General features: G+C 36.8%; 1 protein-coding gene across 1 annotated transcript; it reads left to right on the forward strand.

Annotated features, from left to right (window-relative positions):
• The first annotated feature begins 12,761 nt into the window (after positions 1–12,761).
• On the forward strand, positions 12,762–13,781 carry COX4L (Cytochrome c oxidase subunit 4-like). Its single transcript, XM_002055243.4, has 2 exons — positions 12,762–12,920; positions 12,991–13,781. Exon 2 carries the CDS (start codon positions 13,001–13,003, stop codon positions 13,574–13,576), a length of 576 nt encoding a protein of 191 aa, XP_002055279.1. The 5' UTR covers positions 12,762–12,920; positions 12,991–13,000; the 3' UTR covers positions 13,577–13,781.
• The last annotated feature ends 4,875 nt before the right edge of the window (positions 13,782–18,656 follow it).

Raw genomic sequence — 18,656 nt, forward strand, 5'->3', positions numbered from 1 at the left:
ATAGACACGTAGTAGGGGCAAACGCCAAATGGAGACATTGCCAGACGACAACGACTACGACAACGACAGCCCACACCCAGGCTCTCGCAACACTGAGAGTGCACGCGCACATACATGTGGCACGGCACGCAACTGTAGCACGTTGCATTACCGTCACAGCCAGTCAGCGACACACGTCTTTACCCAACATGTTGCGACGCTGCTTGAAGAAAAAGCGCTCGCGGCGCACACTTCGTAACCATCAGCGGCATCCTTGCCGTGCCCCGCGTTCTTAGCCGAGTGCCAAATGCACATGGCAGGCTGCAAGCTGTCTAAATACATATATAAATATATACATTTATATGTAACTGACGCACATGCCGCACAGTCAGTGGCCAGAGCCAGGAGAAGGTGATGTCAACCCGGCTTGTGCAACCACATGGGCGTACAAATTCACATGTTTGTGCTTGTGCACAGTCATTTGTACATTACGTATACGCAACCGATTCTTGTATGCCCAATATTTACCTTTAAGGTCCACTGCACATATTATAATTAATTAAGACTTTGAAATTAAAATAAGAGCGCTACATGCAGGTAAAACCGACTGCGTAATACCCTTTTTAATACCCACGCAGTTACACGTGCGTACAAATTTAGATTCGGTCACGTTGCAAATTACGTATACGCAACCGACTCTAGTATGCGCAATACTCACATTTAAATACCAGCATATTACAATTAATATATAATTTGAAATTAAAATTAGAGCGCCACATGCAGGTATAACCGACTGCGTAATACCCTTTGTGCATTTAAACGTGCGTACAAATTAAGATTCAGTCACGTTGCATATTACGTATACGCAACCGATTCTTGTGTGCGCAATATTTACCTTTAAGTACAATTATATTTTAATTAATATATAATTTGAAGTAAGTGCTCTGCATTCGGGTATATCCGACTGCGTAATACTACTTGTGCAAAAAAATGTGCGTGCAGTCATGTAAATTACACATACGCAACCGATTCTTGTATGCCCAATATTTACTTTTAAAGTATACTATACATATTGTTATTAATTCAATTTTTCAAATTATAACAAATGAGAGAACACAAGAAGCATAATCGGCTGTTTACCGTGTAATTAACGTTTTATTCAGTCGCATAGATTCTCTCTTCTGTATTGCCCTGCAATTTGTGGGAATGATGGCGGGCGGTGGGCGGCTGTTTGGTGGGCATGGTTCGGTGTTAAGAGTGGGGGATGTTTCTGCCAGTATGGCAAATTAAATTAAAATTAGCTTAAAGCATATTAATTATTATAAATTATTATTCATCTTAATTGGATCGCCTTGGGCGGAACTAAAAAAATATAAGTATATTTCCCATACGAAAACTCGAATTTAAACATTTTTTGGAATCGACAAATATTTTATTGTGCATGAACTTTTGTTAATTAACAAAATGTAAAATATTATGTAAGGCTTGTGAAATGTTCGTCTAGCTATCTGTCCGTCCGTCTGTTCCTTCCTTTGTCCGCTCGCTGGCCCGTTTGTCCTTAATGGGTCTTGGACTGTGATTGTGTGTACCTCAAATTAAATTTATTTTATCGCTGCCTGAAAGCGTAACTCAATAGGGCAAATTATCTAAGACTACCGAAAACAAAATTATGTTCGACTTATGCACAAATGCTCTTCGATAGAGTATACTGACTGTTCGGCTTGATACGCCCTGCTGGCAAGTGCAATTCAAAACATTTTCATACTAGATGCATGCTTAAAGTATTCCGGAAGAACAAAGCAACAGTACGTGAAGCAGACAATCAACTTTTTAGCGTGGCGCCCCCTGAGGACCTCCATTAGCAAACAGCCCGAGGGTGTGCTGTCTAACAATCATAATTATAATAATTATAAAAACAACAATTAAAGCACATAAGTATTAGGCCGAAACAGAGCAATAACAACAACCAAAGCACTGGGCAAATGGAAAAAATTTGTAATTGAAATTTTAATAGAACTTAAGCCGGGGCGGGGCTCGTTGCAAAAGTAAAAGGCGCCGCGCCGCGCCGCCTGCCGCGTTGCCTGTCGCCTTTCCACTTCCCTTTGCCTTTTGTTTGCCTTTGCCATTTTTTCCGGTACGCGACCGAATTTTTGACAAGTTAATTAGGTTGTTTGTTTGCCGCCCAAGGAGGGCAGCTGCTGCTGCTGGCGCCGCCGATGCCGCCGCCGATGTCACCCATTTTAATTTGCTTTTGATAAAGTTCTTGTAATTGCGACCAGACAGTTGCTGCTCCGTTGTCCAGCGCGGCCAATGGTCAGCACATTCCACTTGACAACTAAACAGCAATGGATTCCAGTGAGCGGGTCAGCCACCGGATATCCCTCCTTAAAGTCAGTTAGTTCCACTCTCACGCACAAATCGTTGGAATTAAAAAAAATAAATAAAAATAAATAAATATTTGCATCCTTGTTAAAGCTTTGTGCAAATACAAGCCATAAGCTCTTACAGTAATTAAGAGGGAAAACGAAAGATTCTCAAATCAAAACAATTAAACATGCGCTAGTCGGGTCGGGTCGCCCCGATTGCCAGATGCCCTGTACTCAGTGGCTGATTGGCATCCAAAATATTTATATATACTTTATATTGTACAGTGTGCCCTTGAGACCTATACACCTGATATTATTATTCATATTTTTATTATTATATTATATTATACAAATTTTTCCGTGCGCAGCTCTCATTATACCCTTGCGGTGGGCATTAAAATATTGTCATGCGATGTGCGAACTAACCCAGGAAAATTTACATAGGTCTGCCTTTTTATTTCAGGCGAAACATATGTGGGATTCGGTTAGAATAAACTACTATATCATATAAATATTAAAGATTGGGCGACAAACGAGGGAAGTGCATAAAAAAGGATTACATTTAAAATTGTATCCATTTCGGAATAACTTATTCTACAGCTCTTTAGAAAGGATTGGTCAAATATTAGGTTTTTTATTTTATTTCTATATATTTTTTAATACTCTGCCAAACATAATTATGACGAATTTTACTTAATCTTTGCATTTTCGGACGAAGTAGAAGAGTTTGAACAGAGTTTCTATGTCATATATTAACAAGGGTATTCAATTTTCGACGTGCCAAATCTAAACATTCTTCTTGTAACGTGCATCTTTTTTAATTTTCATATATCTCGTTTACGTTTGTTGGCCATGCTGAGAGCCGCTTTAGCAGCCTCCAACTGTCTTTTGGCCTCGAATTTTTCACGGCGCATTATTTTTCTTATTTAATGCCACAAAAAATTTGCATAGCGCGCTGATAATTAAATGTAATTGCTCCGCTGGCCAAGGCAAGTCCGGGCGATTGTTGTTGTTGGCGGTGACTGTGGCCAAAATTAATGGTAGGTATTTGGTTTTGGGGACTTGATTTGACAACTGTCAGGCACAGCAACAGCAACAGCAACAGGAACAGCAGCAACAAAGACAAGGACAACGTGGATGAGAATGAAAATGAAAATGATGCCTTGGGCCGCAGAGTCAGTCATTGTTTGGGCGTGAATTTGATAGAATGGCGCCTAATGAAATGTACTGCTTAGCATCCCGCCAAGTGCTTTTTAATCAAATTAGTCACACAAAACAAAAACAAAAAAAAAAAAACATGGCCCAAAACAAATGACACAACTTACTTGGCTTATTGAGATGTTGTGGATGGCGAATAAGGCATTAAATAAAATCCTGCCACTGACATCGTAACCGGGCTCTGCTGCAGATTCAAGCTGAAATTTGAAGGACTGACAATGAAAAAGTTGGCCGCACTTTTGCAACCAGATATTCTTAAATGCCATCAACATAATTTAAATTGTTCATGTCGCAATGTGGTCGACTTGAAAATGCTCTCAAATACCAGAAGCTAACTTGAGTGAAGCTTAGGCATAGTCAAGAAAATGGTCGGTGGTTTCATTTGAGGTTTCCTGCCTTGGAGTTCGCCTCGTGAAACTAGTGTTTCACATCCACAAACCCAGCTTAAGCCCTGACTTGTCTTTTAGTTTAATAGTTTTCATAAAACATTCAATTTTTGATTAACAACTGTTCGTGCTACATTTTCATATAAAAGTTGCGGACTAAATTTGATCTCTATGCGAAATTGACATCAATCGCATGTGAATTTAGATAAATCCAATATGAATATAATATGTTTACATTGTGGTGCAGATATCTTGAAATGTCATGGTATACTTTGATAAAGTGATCGGATCAGACTGATTTCACTGGCAGTATTAAAAAACGAATCTATGCCTAGTTTTGGGCCTAGCGAACTACCAATTGCCCGCGATAGTTTTAAAACTGACTGTGATGGCCAGTAGCATTTGGCCAGCAGTTGGCTCTTCGGCAGTTAAGAATTTAATTTTGTTACCGGTTGGACAGAAGCCGACTTTACTTTAATGTTAATTGCAATTAAGTTAGTAGCTTGCTAGTGCCGCTTTTTTTTAATGCTGGCTTGTGCAATTTTTCCACTTAAAGCGAGTTTTCACTGGCCTGGCATCGCTGCGTATACGCAATGGCATTTCAATTAAATACCGACAGGCAAACGGCATTCAAAAAGCTGCACATAAAAACTGGAAAGTTTTATATATATTTTTTTGCACTAAGCGAAATGGAAACCTGAACTGAAATGAGTAGAAAGGACGAGCTGCTTTTATGGCACGCTTATTCATTAAATCTTCAATCCGTTGCGTGCTATTTTAACGCTAATTAATCAAGTTAACTTTATTGCAGCCATCCAGCCGGTTCACCAACAGGCGCCCAGGAGCCAAAGCCATTTATGCACTAGCTGCTGGCTGCTTGTTTTTGTTATTGGGTTCCTCTTGCTTTCGCTATGAAAATATGGTGCAAAAAACGAGAAGCCACACATCGCTTAACTCCGACGAAGTTGGCATGCTCTTCAAGTCTAATAAAACAATTTGTTGAGCTAGCTAAGCTAATTCGAGTTGAACAAAAAACTCTTTTGCTGGCTTACTAATTGACTGAATGGTTAGCCACACAACAAGGGGCTGGGCTTGCCAGACTTTTTACTTTTTTATAAAATTGCATGGGTGGCAAATGGGTGAATTACTGTTGAGAATAACTCTTTAATTCTTATCCTATCGACCTATAATATGTGCACATTAACTTGCCATATATATGTATATCATAGAATATCATAGAACATAGAAAATTCGATTTGAAAATAACTTGCTTTAAGCTACTCCCTTCTACGCGATTCTCGTTAATTCATGAAGTGCTTATAGATTTACATGCTTCAATTATAAGTGTTCTGTTAAAATGTTATGGCATAAAAGATTACTTCTGTGTGTATGGATGCATATACATGTATGCATGTTCAATTATACTACACGTAGCTCAGGCTTATGCCCCACTACTCGATTCTCAAAACTTCAAGTAAGGCTCACGGACTTTCATGCCATAGTAATATCTGTTACAAATAAAAGTTGTGTTGTCAATCAATTAAAGTTATTGTGTTTGTGTATGAATGTTTTATGTATGCAAGTATATATGTATGTATGTATGCAAGTATGTATGTATGTATGTATGTATGTATGTATGTATGTATGTATGTATGTATGTATGCAAGTATGTATGCAAGTATGTATGTATGTATGTATGTATGTATGTATGTATGTATGTATGTATGTATGTATGTATGCATGTTCTGTTATGCCACACTTGGGTCAAGTTTATTCTCCGCCACCCTTCAAATTAAAAATAACGCATTTTTAACGATGCCCTTCTACTCGATTCTCATAAGTTCAAGTAAGCCCTACAAGTTTTCATGTTTTTTAGTAAGTGTTATATTAAAAAGTTCTAGTGTTAATCTTGTCAAGTTAATATGTATTTGTTTGTGTATGTGTTTACGTGTGCGTGTGTATGCACATATGTATGCATGTACGTATGTATGTATACATTCATACATCTAATTATGCGTGTGTGAGTAGGCATGTGTCAATATATGCATGTTTTATTATACCCAACCAAGTATACTGCTATTTAAATAATGCCCTCCTATACGATTCTCATAAATTCTAGTGTTTTAGGGATCTTATATACCTTGTCTCTGTTCATACCTTCGCTGTTATTAACGCTCTTTCTCACACTCTACACACACTATCTCTCTCTCTCTCACCCATTTTTACTCCTCCATTCTCTCGCTTACTCTCTCCTTTCTTTTTATCCCTGTTTCTTACCCCTTCTTGCTCTTCACTTGCTTTGTTGTTAGTAACTTGTATACACAACAGTCTGCCTCTCTCCTACCTAAAGATGGTAATAACATAATCATCTTTTTGAATTTAGTATTTTTTTATATGTATATCCAGGCAACATTAGGTCATAACAAATTACATTTAATTTAACTTAAGACGCTTTTGCTGGCATCTCAATCAGAGGTTCAGAGGTGGGCCAACTAGAGAGTTGTGCATAATAGTTCACCTAGTAGGACAAAATACTAATGAATTTCTTATCACATCCTCGAATGTACTAAAAGCATTTAAATATGGGATTATGTTTTCAGAGTGCAGCAAGCGAAGACAACGAAGAAAATAAAACAAATAACGAAACGCTCTTTATTAAATACCCTGTAAACATGTGGCATAGAAATGCTTTTATGCCAAAGCTTTATTTTTGACCAACCTTTCTTTTCAGACCGAAAGACAGGCAGGAAGAATTCAGAAAGACAAATGTAGGAGGAGGATGGTTCAAAGGAGATGTATTATTATTTGCAGGTATGTCTCCTTAGGTGACAAAATGAAAATGCCCACTGAAAGGGTATTGAAATAAATACCAAGTAAAAACCAAAAGCAGGAGAGAAGTGTGTATGAAAACGAGCAGCGCAAGTTAAAGAAGTTATAATACATACACGAAACTTCCATTTGGGCCATGTCATCATCACTTTTCGCAGCTCCGACGGCTTATGAGTGGGGGTTGTGGTACGGACAACACCCAGCCCTCCCACAGGCAGCCCCACTACTCACTATGCATATGCGTTTTTTTTTTTGCCTTGCCTGTCGATGGGGTGTGAGCTTTGCCCCGAGCAATCTTTGTAGACAAATTCAGGCACTCCATGACTATGCCCAGACATATTTTGGCCTGGATTATTGTTTATATCTAAAACGTTTAGGGGCAGCTAATTTTAATGCAATACCAATTGTGCACCATACACACTTTCAATTCGCTCCCAGTTCAGTCATCCGCCTCTGTCACCATCGATAGAGCATTCAAAATGCGCATTCAACACGCTTTTATACCCTGTATTTATCAAAGACAGCCAAAAAGGTATAATGGTTTTGTTCAAATATGTCTGTTTGTCTGTCTGTATGTCCGTCCGTTAGAAAGCGTCTAGCTTAGGCTCTATAAGACGAAATTTTTAATGTGGACTCACCTACGTTTAGATCAAAAACATTTGAAATCATCGATAACTTGCCCCAATTCCAAGCAATCGTGCGTGGAAATTGGGTAAGTTATCGATCATTTAAAATATTTTATAAGCTTTGTACATTTTCTTGGGCGTTTATAAAGCTTGAGACAGAAAACATAGTATAACAACATCTGGAATATTTCACTTTTTTAGATACCCTCCACCATTGCTCCCGAAATTGTAAAAAAAAAACCCTGTCATTCGAGGCTTAACCTTGGGCTTTGGTATTTACACACATTCGGATGCCATATTTATGCCCTGAAAGTTTTACAAAGATCGAACAATAAACACCCAAGTTATATTGTGTGTGAATGTGTGTGCATGTGTGTGTAGTTTCCTTCTATGCTGGCAGCTCGATGGTGGGTTTGGGATATCTCTTAGCTAGGTTCTCCCGACTAGAACACTTTTTGTCGTTATTTATGTATTTGTGTACTTTTTTAAACTATGTATAGTTGTATGTATATAAACATATATATATATATATAATATGTGCGTATATTGCCATATATAAGGTCCGCTGGCAGCCGTTGGAGTTGTGGACATCCTGTTGGCTGGTGGATCATTTGGCTTGTTGATTTGTTGCCCCGTAATAAATCAAGGGCATAAACGGCTTATGGCCGAACATAGCTCAAATCTGCACAACTGCACTCCGGACTGTGCGCTGACAGGGTGTGGAAAATAACTATGAAAAATTTATGTTTGTGTGTATGCGTGTGCATGTGTGTGTGTGTGTGTAGCTGTGCAGGTATGTGTGTGAATTGGCAAATAATGCGCCGTTAGCCAACGAAGTTTACGCTCAATTTAAATTTACAAAATATTGCACAATAAAAGCCAACCTCGAAACGCATAAATAAATTGCGCGCAACCAAATATTTATATATGCATGAACAATTTATGAATTTAACTTTTAACATTTATTTAAATTGTTCGAGCACTTTGCCGTAAACTTTTGAAAAACATATTGTAATCAGTTATTTAACCGTGCGATAAACATTTTATAGTCCTATATTTGTAAGCAATAAGCATTTCATGCTTTTCAAAGCTTTCCTTTTCTTTGCTCTCTAAACTTCTATCAGAGTTCAATGCTGGGAAATCCTTCACAGACCATTGTCTGTTAAATGTTAAATTCTAATATAATACAGCTTCCATAAAGGATTATTTTACTTGAGAGTCGAGAGAGAAAACAGCTAAGGAACAAGAACATTATATAGACTAGCTTTAAGAACTGCGCTTTCGGGCCAATGTCAGCGTAATGCCAATTGAAATAATGTTTGGCGAGCATAATTAAATCTTTTATATGTTATAGTTACCTGAATGCACCTTTAATATAACTTCACAATACTCAACTGCGCGCATTTAAGCCATCGAGCAGAAAATACTGATAAGCTCGTTTAAGTATTGGCTGTCGGGAAGTCGGGAATATAATTGGTTCAATTGAAAATTTTAAGGTTTCAACTTCTTTCTACGGTCCACTTCGCTTAAAAAAAAGTCATTTTACGCATAACGAAGACTGAATACCCTTGCCGCCGACCTTTGGTAATTTACAATATAATATTTTGAAATGTCCTTCAATACTATTTACCATCTTAGTCGCGTTACACAACACTTAAAAGGCGCATTTGTATTTCTGTTTGGTATTTGTACAAAGTATTTATTTAAGTATTCAGTATTAAGCTTAAGTATTAAATATATTTTCAAATTTTTTAATTTAAGTAACACAATTCGCCTCTATGATTGCCCGTTCTTCTGAAAATATGCCAAGACGTATATATTTTCATATTGAACTTGCGGGCTAGATTTGATCTCTATCCGAAATTGGAATCTACCAAGTATGGTTAGCTAATTCCAATGGCTGGGGCATTCTTCAGATAAATGTACATTGTAATTATTTGTTTTTTATTATTATCTCTTTTATCATTATTCTATGGATGCTAGCTTGTGCGTGTGCTTGCAAAAATTTAAAATTTCTGGCCGAAGTTCGATGTGGAGTTCCGGTTTTAGGACACAGGCTTTTACGGAAAAGCCCGTCCACATACTGCACGGTAATGTGGAAAACGGTTCGACGTTGGCAAACCGCAGACCCAATGTGGGAAAAGACCGCAGACGAACAAGTACCTCCCCAGAGCCGTCATTGCACTGGCAATTCAATTGACACAGCTTGGCGTATGCGAGGGTCGCCATTGATATTCTGGACCGTGGCATCAGATGCTGTTTGGCATTTCCAATGAAAGACATTTTTCTAAAACCAATTGATTACAAATATTATAAGTTGTAAGAAACATGGCGTGCCAAGGTATAAACCGAAACATAGTCTAACAGCAAGCCCACAAAATAAGAAAATTGTATTTATTGGGCGTGGAGTCTGGATTCAAATGCATGCAAAAGGGATGTAAAGAAAATATCGATCTTTGTGTAAAATTATAGCTACCGTCAATGATATGTTGAGGTAATTTTTTCGTTACCAAGCGCTCAAGTAAAAAAGGCAGCCCTCGTTGGCATTCCGTTTGGCCCTCATGCGAGACAAATTGCTCACGCTTCGCATCATTTCATTTTCGAGCCGTTGATGGATTTGTCACTTTATGGTACTTGGAAGCAATACTTTTTTCTTACACATAGATTTAATGTAAGCGCCGCCGACTGTAGTCGCAATCGCAGTAAGCCGCGGGTATAATGGTGCCTGATCCTGAATCGCGCAAAACTGTGCATTTCGTGGGATAATATGCCCAGATATTGGAGCTGAATTACTTGGAAAGGTATTATGGACTTCTGCAAAGCAAAATCGTAGTGAAAGTAAAATAGATATTTTCGTTTGAAGGTTTTGAAATTTTTATTTGTTTATCTATAAATACATTTATTAACTTGTATTCTTCTACATTCAAAAATATTTCCTTTAAATCAATACAATATTAGTCTGTCATTAGACATTAGAGTGAAAGCTCCTTAAAGTTACTTAATAATTATTAGAATTTATTTTCAAAAACTATGAAATTAATTACAAGTAATATGATAAAAAAAAAGTATGACTCAAGCTAAAACTAAATATTTTTGAATCATATAAATATATAGAATAAAAGTTAATTAGTTATAAAATAAATTAATAGCAGCGCAAAACTATAATTAATTAAATAAAATACACTCGATGTTTACAATATAATCGAATATGAATAGGTTTTAAGTAAACATTAATTGCCTCCATTAATATTCGCAACTGCATTTCGTTTATGCAGTACATAAGTATTCCTCGCTGCAACCAAAGGTCGCAATCGAACTAAGATACCCATTAGTATTGTGCCATACAGAGCACTTAAAAGCCACCAACTGCACACGTCCAAAATGCACAAGAGGAGTAAATGATTTGGGGGTGGCATAGACGCAACCCCATGTAGCCGGCCTCCTGGTGAATGATGGTGCATTGCATGTGACAGCTACGGCTTCTAACTGGGCACGGCTCGCTGGCAGTCAGTCATTCAGTCAGTCATTCAGTCAGTCAGTCAGTCATTCTGCCAGTCCACTGTCAACTAACTGCACTAAACTGTGCTCGACTCCCATTAGACTCTGAAGTGATGACAGGCAGGCCTTGACTGCAGCTCTGATTCCGCCATCCGCCTGCGACTTGTCCCTCTGCTGGACATGCAGCAAAATATGATTGGCCTGCTGTGCATTGCACTTCATGTGATCTGACCACTGGCTTGTTGTAAAATGCGCTGAACTGGCCATTTAAGCCCTTTATCTGTCGCTTTCAGTATTAATTAAATGCTTACAAAACCAAACAGGACATGAAACAGGACACAGACAAGCTGACAACAACAACAACTCAACAATCGCAAATACCCGTTGAACTTTTACATTGCCTCAACTCACTTTGCGCGTCGACTGCATCCATTCATTTGGTTTATTTGCGGCCAATTATATAGCTAATTTTCACTTGTTTACTGCGAAACTTTTGAAACTGCAAATAGTTAAAATGTATAGTTAGTGTAATTAAAACAGGGCGGAATTTTTATACCATAAAGAGGGCATAGTCTGTGCAAAAGCGTATAATAACAGGCAGCATAGAGGAAAGCATCTCCGAACCCATAAAGTATATATATATTCTTGATCGGCATCAATAGCCGAGTCGATCTAGCCATATATACCTGTCCGTACGACTTGACTTAGTAACTTTATCCTTTGCACTTCGATTGGCATCTTTAAGAAAATTTATTTGAGTCGTGTTTCAAACATTTCGCAAGCTCCACCATTTCAGTATGGAAAATGGCGCTCAAAGGTCTTCTATCCGATCGGATTTTATATTAGTTTCGAGAATTTGTGCAAGCAACAATTTAGCATACGTTTAACCGATATTGGAAATACGGGGTCTTAAGTTGTGTGGGTGCAGGTAAAGGGTTAAGTTTGGTCCTTAAACATTATTTCACTGAAAAGTGGGTATTTAGGCGGTATAATGGCATCTGACCACAAAACCTAGAGCTCGAGAATGAAATATCGAAAATCCTACATCATAAACAGAAGAAGCTTTGTCGACTAATATTTGTATCCTTCTTTATAGTACATTTTTTTAAATTCCATTTTTCTATAATAATTTGTACAGTTTCTAGGATGTATTACTTTATTCTGGCAGGCTTTCTTTTCGAAACATTTTAAAATGATGTTTTGCTTGAATTGAGCACGGAAATATCCGGCAAGGGTATAAAAGGGACAGGACGCGAAAAGACAAAACGAATGCTTATATTTCGGTATGGGGCCAGTTCCTTATTTTTTTCTTTTTTGGTGTGAGGTTGGAAGGGGGGTGGGTGTGGCACGTGGGCGTGTGACAGGCAGATACAACCATTTCAGCTTTACAATCTCTTCAAATTAAATCGACCTACGTCAGAATTGAGGGAGCTTTGACAACTGTTTCGGAGCTGGGGGAAGGTGGAGGTCTGACGACTGTCCCTCACATGTCTTTATTTTTATTATTTTTTTTTTTTTGGTGTCCTGCCTAGCGCACGGACTCATTCTTTATAGTTTCATTTTCCAACCACTTGGGTCTTGCTGTCAAAAGGATTAGCTGCCTATTCTTTTCATTTTATTTCATTTCATTGCCTCGCTGCCACTTGACTTGGCTTGAAAAGGCAACCTTGTTGGAGAAATGTAAAGTTGTGCGTGTATGCGTGCGTTTGTGAATATGGTTTTTCCCTTTGTTTTCCATTTTTGTCTGTCAACACTTGGCGACTTTGTCGTTGGATTTTGGGCACCCCTCGCCGACTTTGATTAAATAGAGCTGAAGACCCTGTGCGTCTGTCTGAGAGTCGACAACCCTAGCAAGCTGTCAATTGCCAGATGAGGACAAAAAAAACACACACACTCAAATAGTCAGTAAGATTTATTTGCCTGAAGTTGAAGCACAGGGCATCAGTTCGAAAACTGTTCCAACAAATTGCCAACAAAATTTCGATTTGCTAGTACGAAAGTAAAAAGTGAACCCACAGGTAAGCAGTCGAAACATCTCACAGCTCACAGCTCACACCTCACATATGTCTGCGATCTTGCATTGTGCAGTGCTTCCATCATGAACTCGCTGCGTTGCGCTGGCTTGCGTGTGTCTGGAGCAGCTGCAGCTGCTGCCTGCCGTCCAAGTGCAGGCCGGATGACGATGTTGCCGGCTGTGATGCGCCGGCTCACCCATCATGATGGAACCCGTTGTATGAGCGGCGAACGCGAATACGTTGGCTATGGCGTCAATGGCAATCCCATTTATATTGATTGCGCCGATTTCCCGTTTCCGGCCATACGGTATCGCGAGGTGACGCCGGAGATATGTGCGCTGCGCGAAAAGGAGCTGAGCGACTGGAAGAAGCTGTCGTTGCAGGAGAAGAAGGCATTATATCGCCATAGCTTCTGTCAGACCTATTCGGAATTTCAACATTTTACTCCCGAATGGAAGCTAGTTGTTGGCATCGGTCTATGGTCAATTGCCCTTAGCATTCTGCTGACCCTTGCGGTGAACCTTATCTACGATGAACTCCCAGAAACCTTTGATGAGGAGCGCCGTCAGGCGCAACTGCGTCGCATAATTGGCTTGCAAATGCAGCCAATAACGGGCCTGTCCTCCAAGTGGGACTACAGCCAGAACAAATGGAAGTAGTGTTATGTTTGCCCCAATTGTTCGCCATACATTTGAATGAAATGCTGCTGCACAGTAACATTACCTACCTTACACCCAGCCACCCACACCCACCCACAACCACCCACACCCACCCACATTAATAACATGTTGAGCTTCGTACAAAAATTGTCAATCGTTTTTTAAGCTTGCATTAAATTTCATGCCATATTCATGACGAACATTACATATTATTTGTGCTTTAATATTTATAGTTTATAGTTTATTTTATATCCAGGCACTTGGTAAGTTCTTAAAGCAATTCGTGAACAACTTTTTATCAGCTTCCTTTACAGATGCTGATCGTATTTGCTTAGCTTTGGGCCAAGATGCAGCCGAATTCATAACGGGGACTTCTTGGCTGGAATGCAGCCCATATTTGAAGGTAACCCAGCCGCAATATCATAAGTAAGAGGTAAGGGCCAAGCAGCTATCCTTCCATTGGCAAAGGTTAATTACCCATCATCCAGTCACTATATAAGTAGTTTTGCTTTCTGAAAACCCTGTTCGTATTTAAACAAGTCAAAGTCTTATGGGTCTTATGGGCTTGAGGCAATGTTTCTAAAGTCATCTCTCCTCTCTCTTTAATTATGGCCTTGATGGTATTATAATTTTGTCATGAAAAGTAGGAGACATGTCCGCCCCATAAAGTATATATATTATAGATCAGATTAATATAGCCATGCTCGTCTGTTCATCTACTATTGCAGGCAGTACATATGTCGGAGCTGGCCGGATCGTATCACTATATCATAGAGCTGCCATAGAAACGATCGATCGAAGCTAAGTACAACTTTTTTATTTTCCAAGATATCTTGACCAAACTCTGCATCTATAAGTATAGGTATAAGTATTTACATGGCAATATCTTCTGCTTGCCAAGATATTTCTATTAAACTCACCATTAATGGGTTATCACATGGCTGAGCTCAGGTGTTGCTACAAGCTTGTCTTATTTTGCATACCTTTTAATAAAATGATTTATTTGTTATTTACAATTGCCCGTTCTACTGAATATATTGCCTATGATAAGTATATTCATATAGAACCAGCGGGCTACATTCTTTTTTCTCTTTGTGCTTGCAGGAAGGATCATGCCTGCTCTAAGATCCTTTAAGCCTGATATACTTACTACCTGTGCCCAGTTGTCCTGAATGTGCTTTATATTCATATCAGCTTATTATCTGAGCATTTTCGCACTTTTATGATGAGCCAACCCAGTTCCAAAGTAAAATACATGCCATGAGATAAGCTAGAAATGCGCTTTATTTCAAACTTGCAATCCTGAACATATATATATATATATATATAATATATATATTTATTTATGCACATATCCATTTTTGAATTTCATCTGTTTGCAAATGAAACAGCTATCGTGTGTCCAACACAACTGTTGTCAATATTGTTTGTCGTTTTGATTGTGGTGTGGCGTGGGAGTGTGCGTTATATTGGTTGTCGACTGTACGGTGTGCCAATACGTATATGAATGTACACTGCGCGGTGCACAAGTCAAAGGTGGTTTCATTCACAATATGGCTGAATATCCAGTGCGCGCTGATGTTAAGGATCTGCAATATCTGCTGTCACATGGATGTGCCATGTGCATATAATATCTCTTAGGTTTACATCAATACATCAATTTACTATATCACGTTTGCATGTAAATACATAGTTCTATATATGTATGTATATCATTGTTTGTTTATGTTTATGCGCATTTTGATAAGATCGCGATTTGCAGATCTTTTGCTTTGTATGGATAAGACATAGAATGCTTCTTATAGACATAAGTACAATATATAATCATGTATTTTATGTTTGCACAAATCAAACGGGATGAAAATAATCTCTAATACGATAAAGTATGTATGTATATATATATATATATATATATATATATATTCTTGATCAAAATTCAGCCTAATTGATGCAACTCCAATTACATTTAAATGAAGCAGTTTTTTTGTTTTTTAATTTCGATTGTTTCTTTGCTTAAAAATAATAATCTAAAGACATTTATATAAAATACACTTCAAATATTTATGTAGATTTTAAATTTTGTAAACAATTTCAATTGTTAAACAGGAGATCAAATGATGATTGCCAAATGATTGAATATTGAACTTGGGGGTTTTTTCTTTGTTTTTGTTAGCTCAGTTTTGGAATGCCCAATGAAAATATGATTTCCACATAAATAATATTTAATTTACCGAATTTTGGAAAATTTCTCTTCTGATTTCTTTGTTACAGTTTTTAAGCATTAAGTACTGCAAACTGGCGGCATAATTAAAACAATTAACCAAAAATTATTGAATTTTATTTTGAGGCAAAATTTTTGAAGAAATTTCAATTTATTGTATGATTTTTACTTATCAGCGCTTGTATGCTCGATATTCGTTTTTATATTTATTTATTCCATTTTTATTTTCTTTTTAGTTAATGCTACCACAAAATATATTCCCATATGCATACATATATTTATATATATATATATATATATGGTATATGTACATACATATATATAATTAAGTTTTGCACGTTAGGTTACTATAAAAAAATATATTTCAATTTATTATTTTCACTTAACGGCTACTTTTGTTGAGTACATTCAGATTTGCTTCCCGAATATGAACTAATTTATCTCACTGTTGCGGTCGCTTAGCAAACTTCGCTTTGAGAGAGTTTGAGTCAAAATTGAGTGAAGTTTGAGCTGCGTCAGCAATTATGCGTGGGATAGTACTCTGATGGGAACATTGACAGTGGCGTGATATTTAGGGTGAATTGTTTATGTCTACCAAAGGGGGACAGTTTGATCTTGACCAATGTCGATGTTATCACCAGGCTCTTTGTTTACAATATTAGAAATGTTTATAGTTGTGCTTATGCTTATGTGCTAAGTTATGTTAAAGGGTGGGTGCGACTATGGATATGTCACTCCCCCAACCATTAGAAAAGTGCCTGTCCTCAGGTGTTTAAGTTTGGATATAGTGTAACATTTTCTTCTTTTAGAATTGGTATATCTCCTATTATTGTAGGTGTTTCTTCTACTTTGGGTTTTTTATATTTTATAATTAATTTCTTAGGTATGCTTTTGAACTTATATGTCAAATACAGTGTTAAACTTATTAATATGATTACAAATATGGTTATTGTAATTATCTGGAATACATTGTTAAATTTTGTATGTGCATTTATAATTTGTTTCGTTTGTACAAACGAAAGTGGTTCTAATTTTATAACATCATTGCTTACGTAAATGCTTTGAGTATAATCTAACATATTGTTTGAAATTGAAATTTCATTAATTTGCAATGAACAATTAAAGATTTTTATTATATTGTTTCCTTCTATTGTTATTTCGTTATTTATACAATTATGGTTTAATATAGTTTTTGGTAAATTCCAAGTTAAAATTATATTTGGTTCTATGTAGTTGATTTGAAAATTTTGCAAAATTTTAGTATAACTACATTCTGATGTTATTTGGTTTAAAATTCCTGTTAAACATTCATTATTAATTAATTTTTTTGTTTCTCTGCTATAAACTTTTTTATCTTGGGTAAAATATTTTTTATGAGCTATTTCTGTCAAAATATTATTATTTTCATCCGGGTATGGAATTATTTCGAATACCGGGCTTTTTATTATTTCTCGAGGAATATGGGATATTATCAGTATTTCGTTTGTATCTGATTTAAACCAAGTGGAAGTTTTTGTATTCAACAATTTCTCAGAATTAACATGCAACAAATAGTCATGTTTTAGTAATTTTGGGTTAAAAATTCCTAATCTTGTGAGCTGCATTCCCATCTCAATGTCTTCTATATATTCTGTAAAGTGTTGTAAGTTAAATATAAGGATATCTAATTTCTTTCCTTTTTGTTTCTCTTGATCTAGTTCGTTCATGATTTCTATTCCTTTGTTTATAGCTTCTATTATGTAATTTAATTCGTTAACCTGAACGCTGTTTTCTGCTAAGTTGCTTATTTTTTGTTCAATTTCTGCTTTGTCTTCTTGATTTAATGTTCCAAATAAGTATTTATATGCTGTTCCTACTATGTTAACTAAACCTCTTTTGCTACGTTTGGCTATTTTTAAGCCGTTTATTTCTCTGTTTAATTTCTCTACTAGGTATTCGATTTGTATAAGGTTATTGAATTCTTTACTTTGTTCAATTAAATTGTTAAAAGTTTCTTCGGTTTTTGTTATATTAACCGTTAAACAGTGGAATTCGTAATCTGTCGGAATGTCTATGGTTCCTGTTTTAAATATGAGATATCCGTTATGGGCTTTGATAGGATTAATTTCAATACTCTGTGCATTTATATGGTTTACAGTTATTGATAGTAATATTATAATAATTAATTTAAGCTGGTGCTTGTATGTTTTGATCGCTGTCTGTTGTTGACCTGTAATTGTTATATTTGCTTTGATTAGTCTTCTTTTTCTTTTTGAATTTGGTTTTGTAATGTGTTATTTTCCTGCCTCTGTTAGTTTCCTCAAAATGTTTGTCGTCGATTTGTCTTAGTTCTCCTGTTTTCTTGAACGGGGTTGTCGTCTTTGATTTAACTAACGGTGAGTGTTTGTATCTAGTGTCAATTTCATAATTTGTTCGTTTTTTGTTGAGGTTATTTATTAGTTTTTCTTTATTAGCTTGAGTGTCATACTCTGGTGTACCTGCATATATGAATATGTCCGCTGGTGTTCTGTTAGTCGTTTTGTGCTTTGTTTTATGATTGTACGTGTAGAGTATAGTTTCAAATTTTGTAAGTTTATTTTCGACGTCTGAGTCGCTGTTAATGATTCTTAGTTTTTCGTTAACTGTCTTATGAAATCGTTCTACGTCGGATATACCATTTTTACTAGTGGTTATATTAATATTTACTGCTTCTGATTTTAGCCATAATTGTAAAGCTGTGCACATAAAAGCTGAGTCTTTGTCTGCCTTTATTTCGATGGGTTTACCCATTTGGTTGAACACTTGTAATATAGCTCGTTTGGTTTCTAGCCAGTCTCTACTTTTTATTTCTATTAATGATGCAAATTTTGAATAGATATC

Source organism: Drosophila virilis, chromosome X, assembly GCF_030788295.1.
Source record: "Drosophila virilis strain 15010-1051.87 chromosome X, Dvir_AGI_RSII-ME, whole genome shotgun sequence".
NCBI classification, from domain to species: Eukaryota; Metazoa; Arthropoda; class Insecta; order Diptera; family Drosophilidae; genus Drosophila; species Drosophila virilis.

What these genes read in the sequence shown, in the direction of transcription:
- COX4L (XM_002055243.4), top strand. Translation starts at nt 13,001, where the DNA reads ATGAACTCGCTGCGTTGCGCTGGCTTGCGTGTGTCTGGAGCAGCTGCA.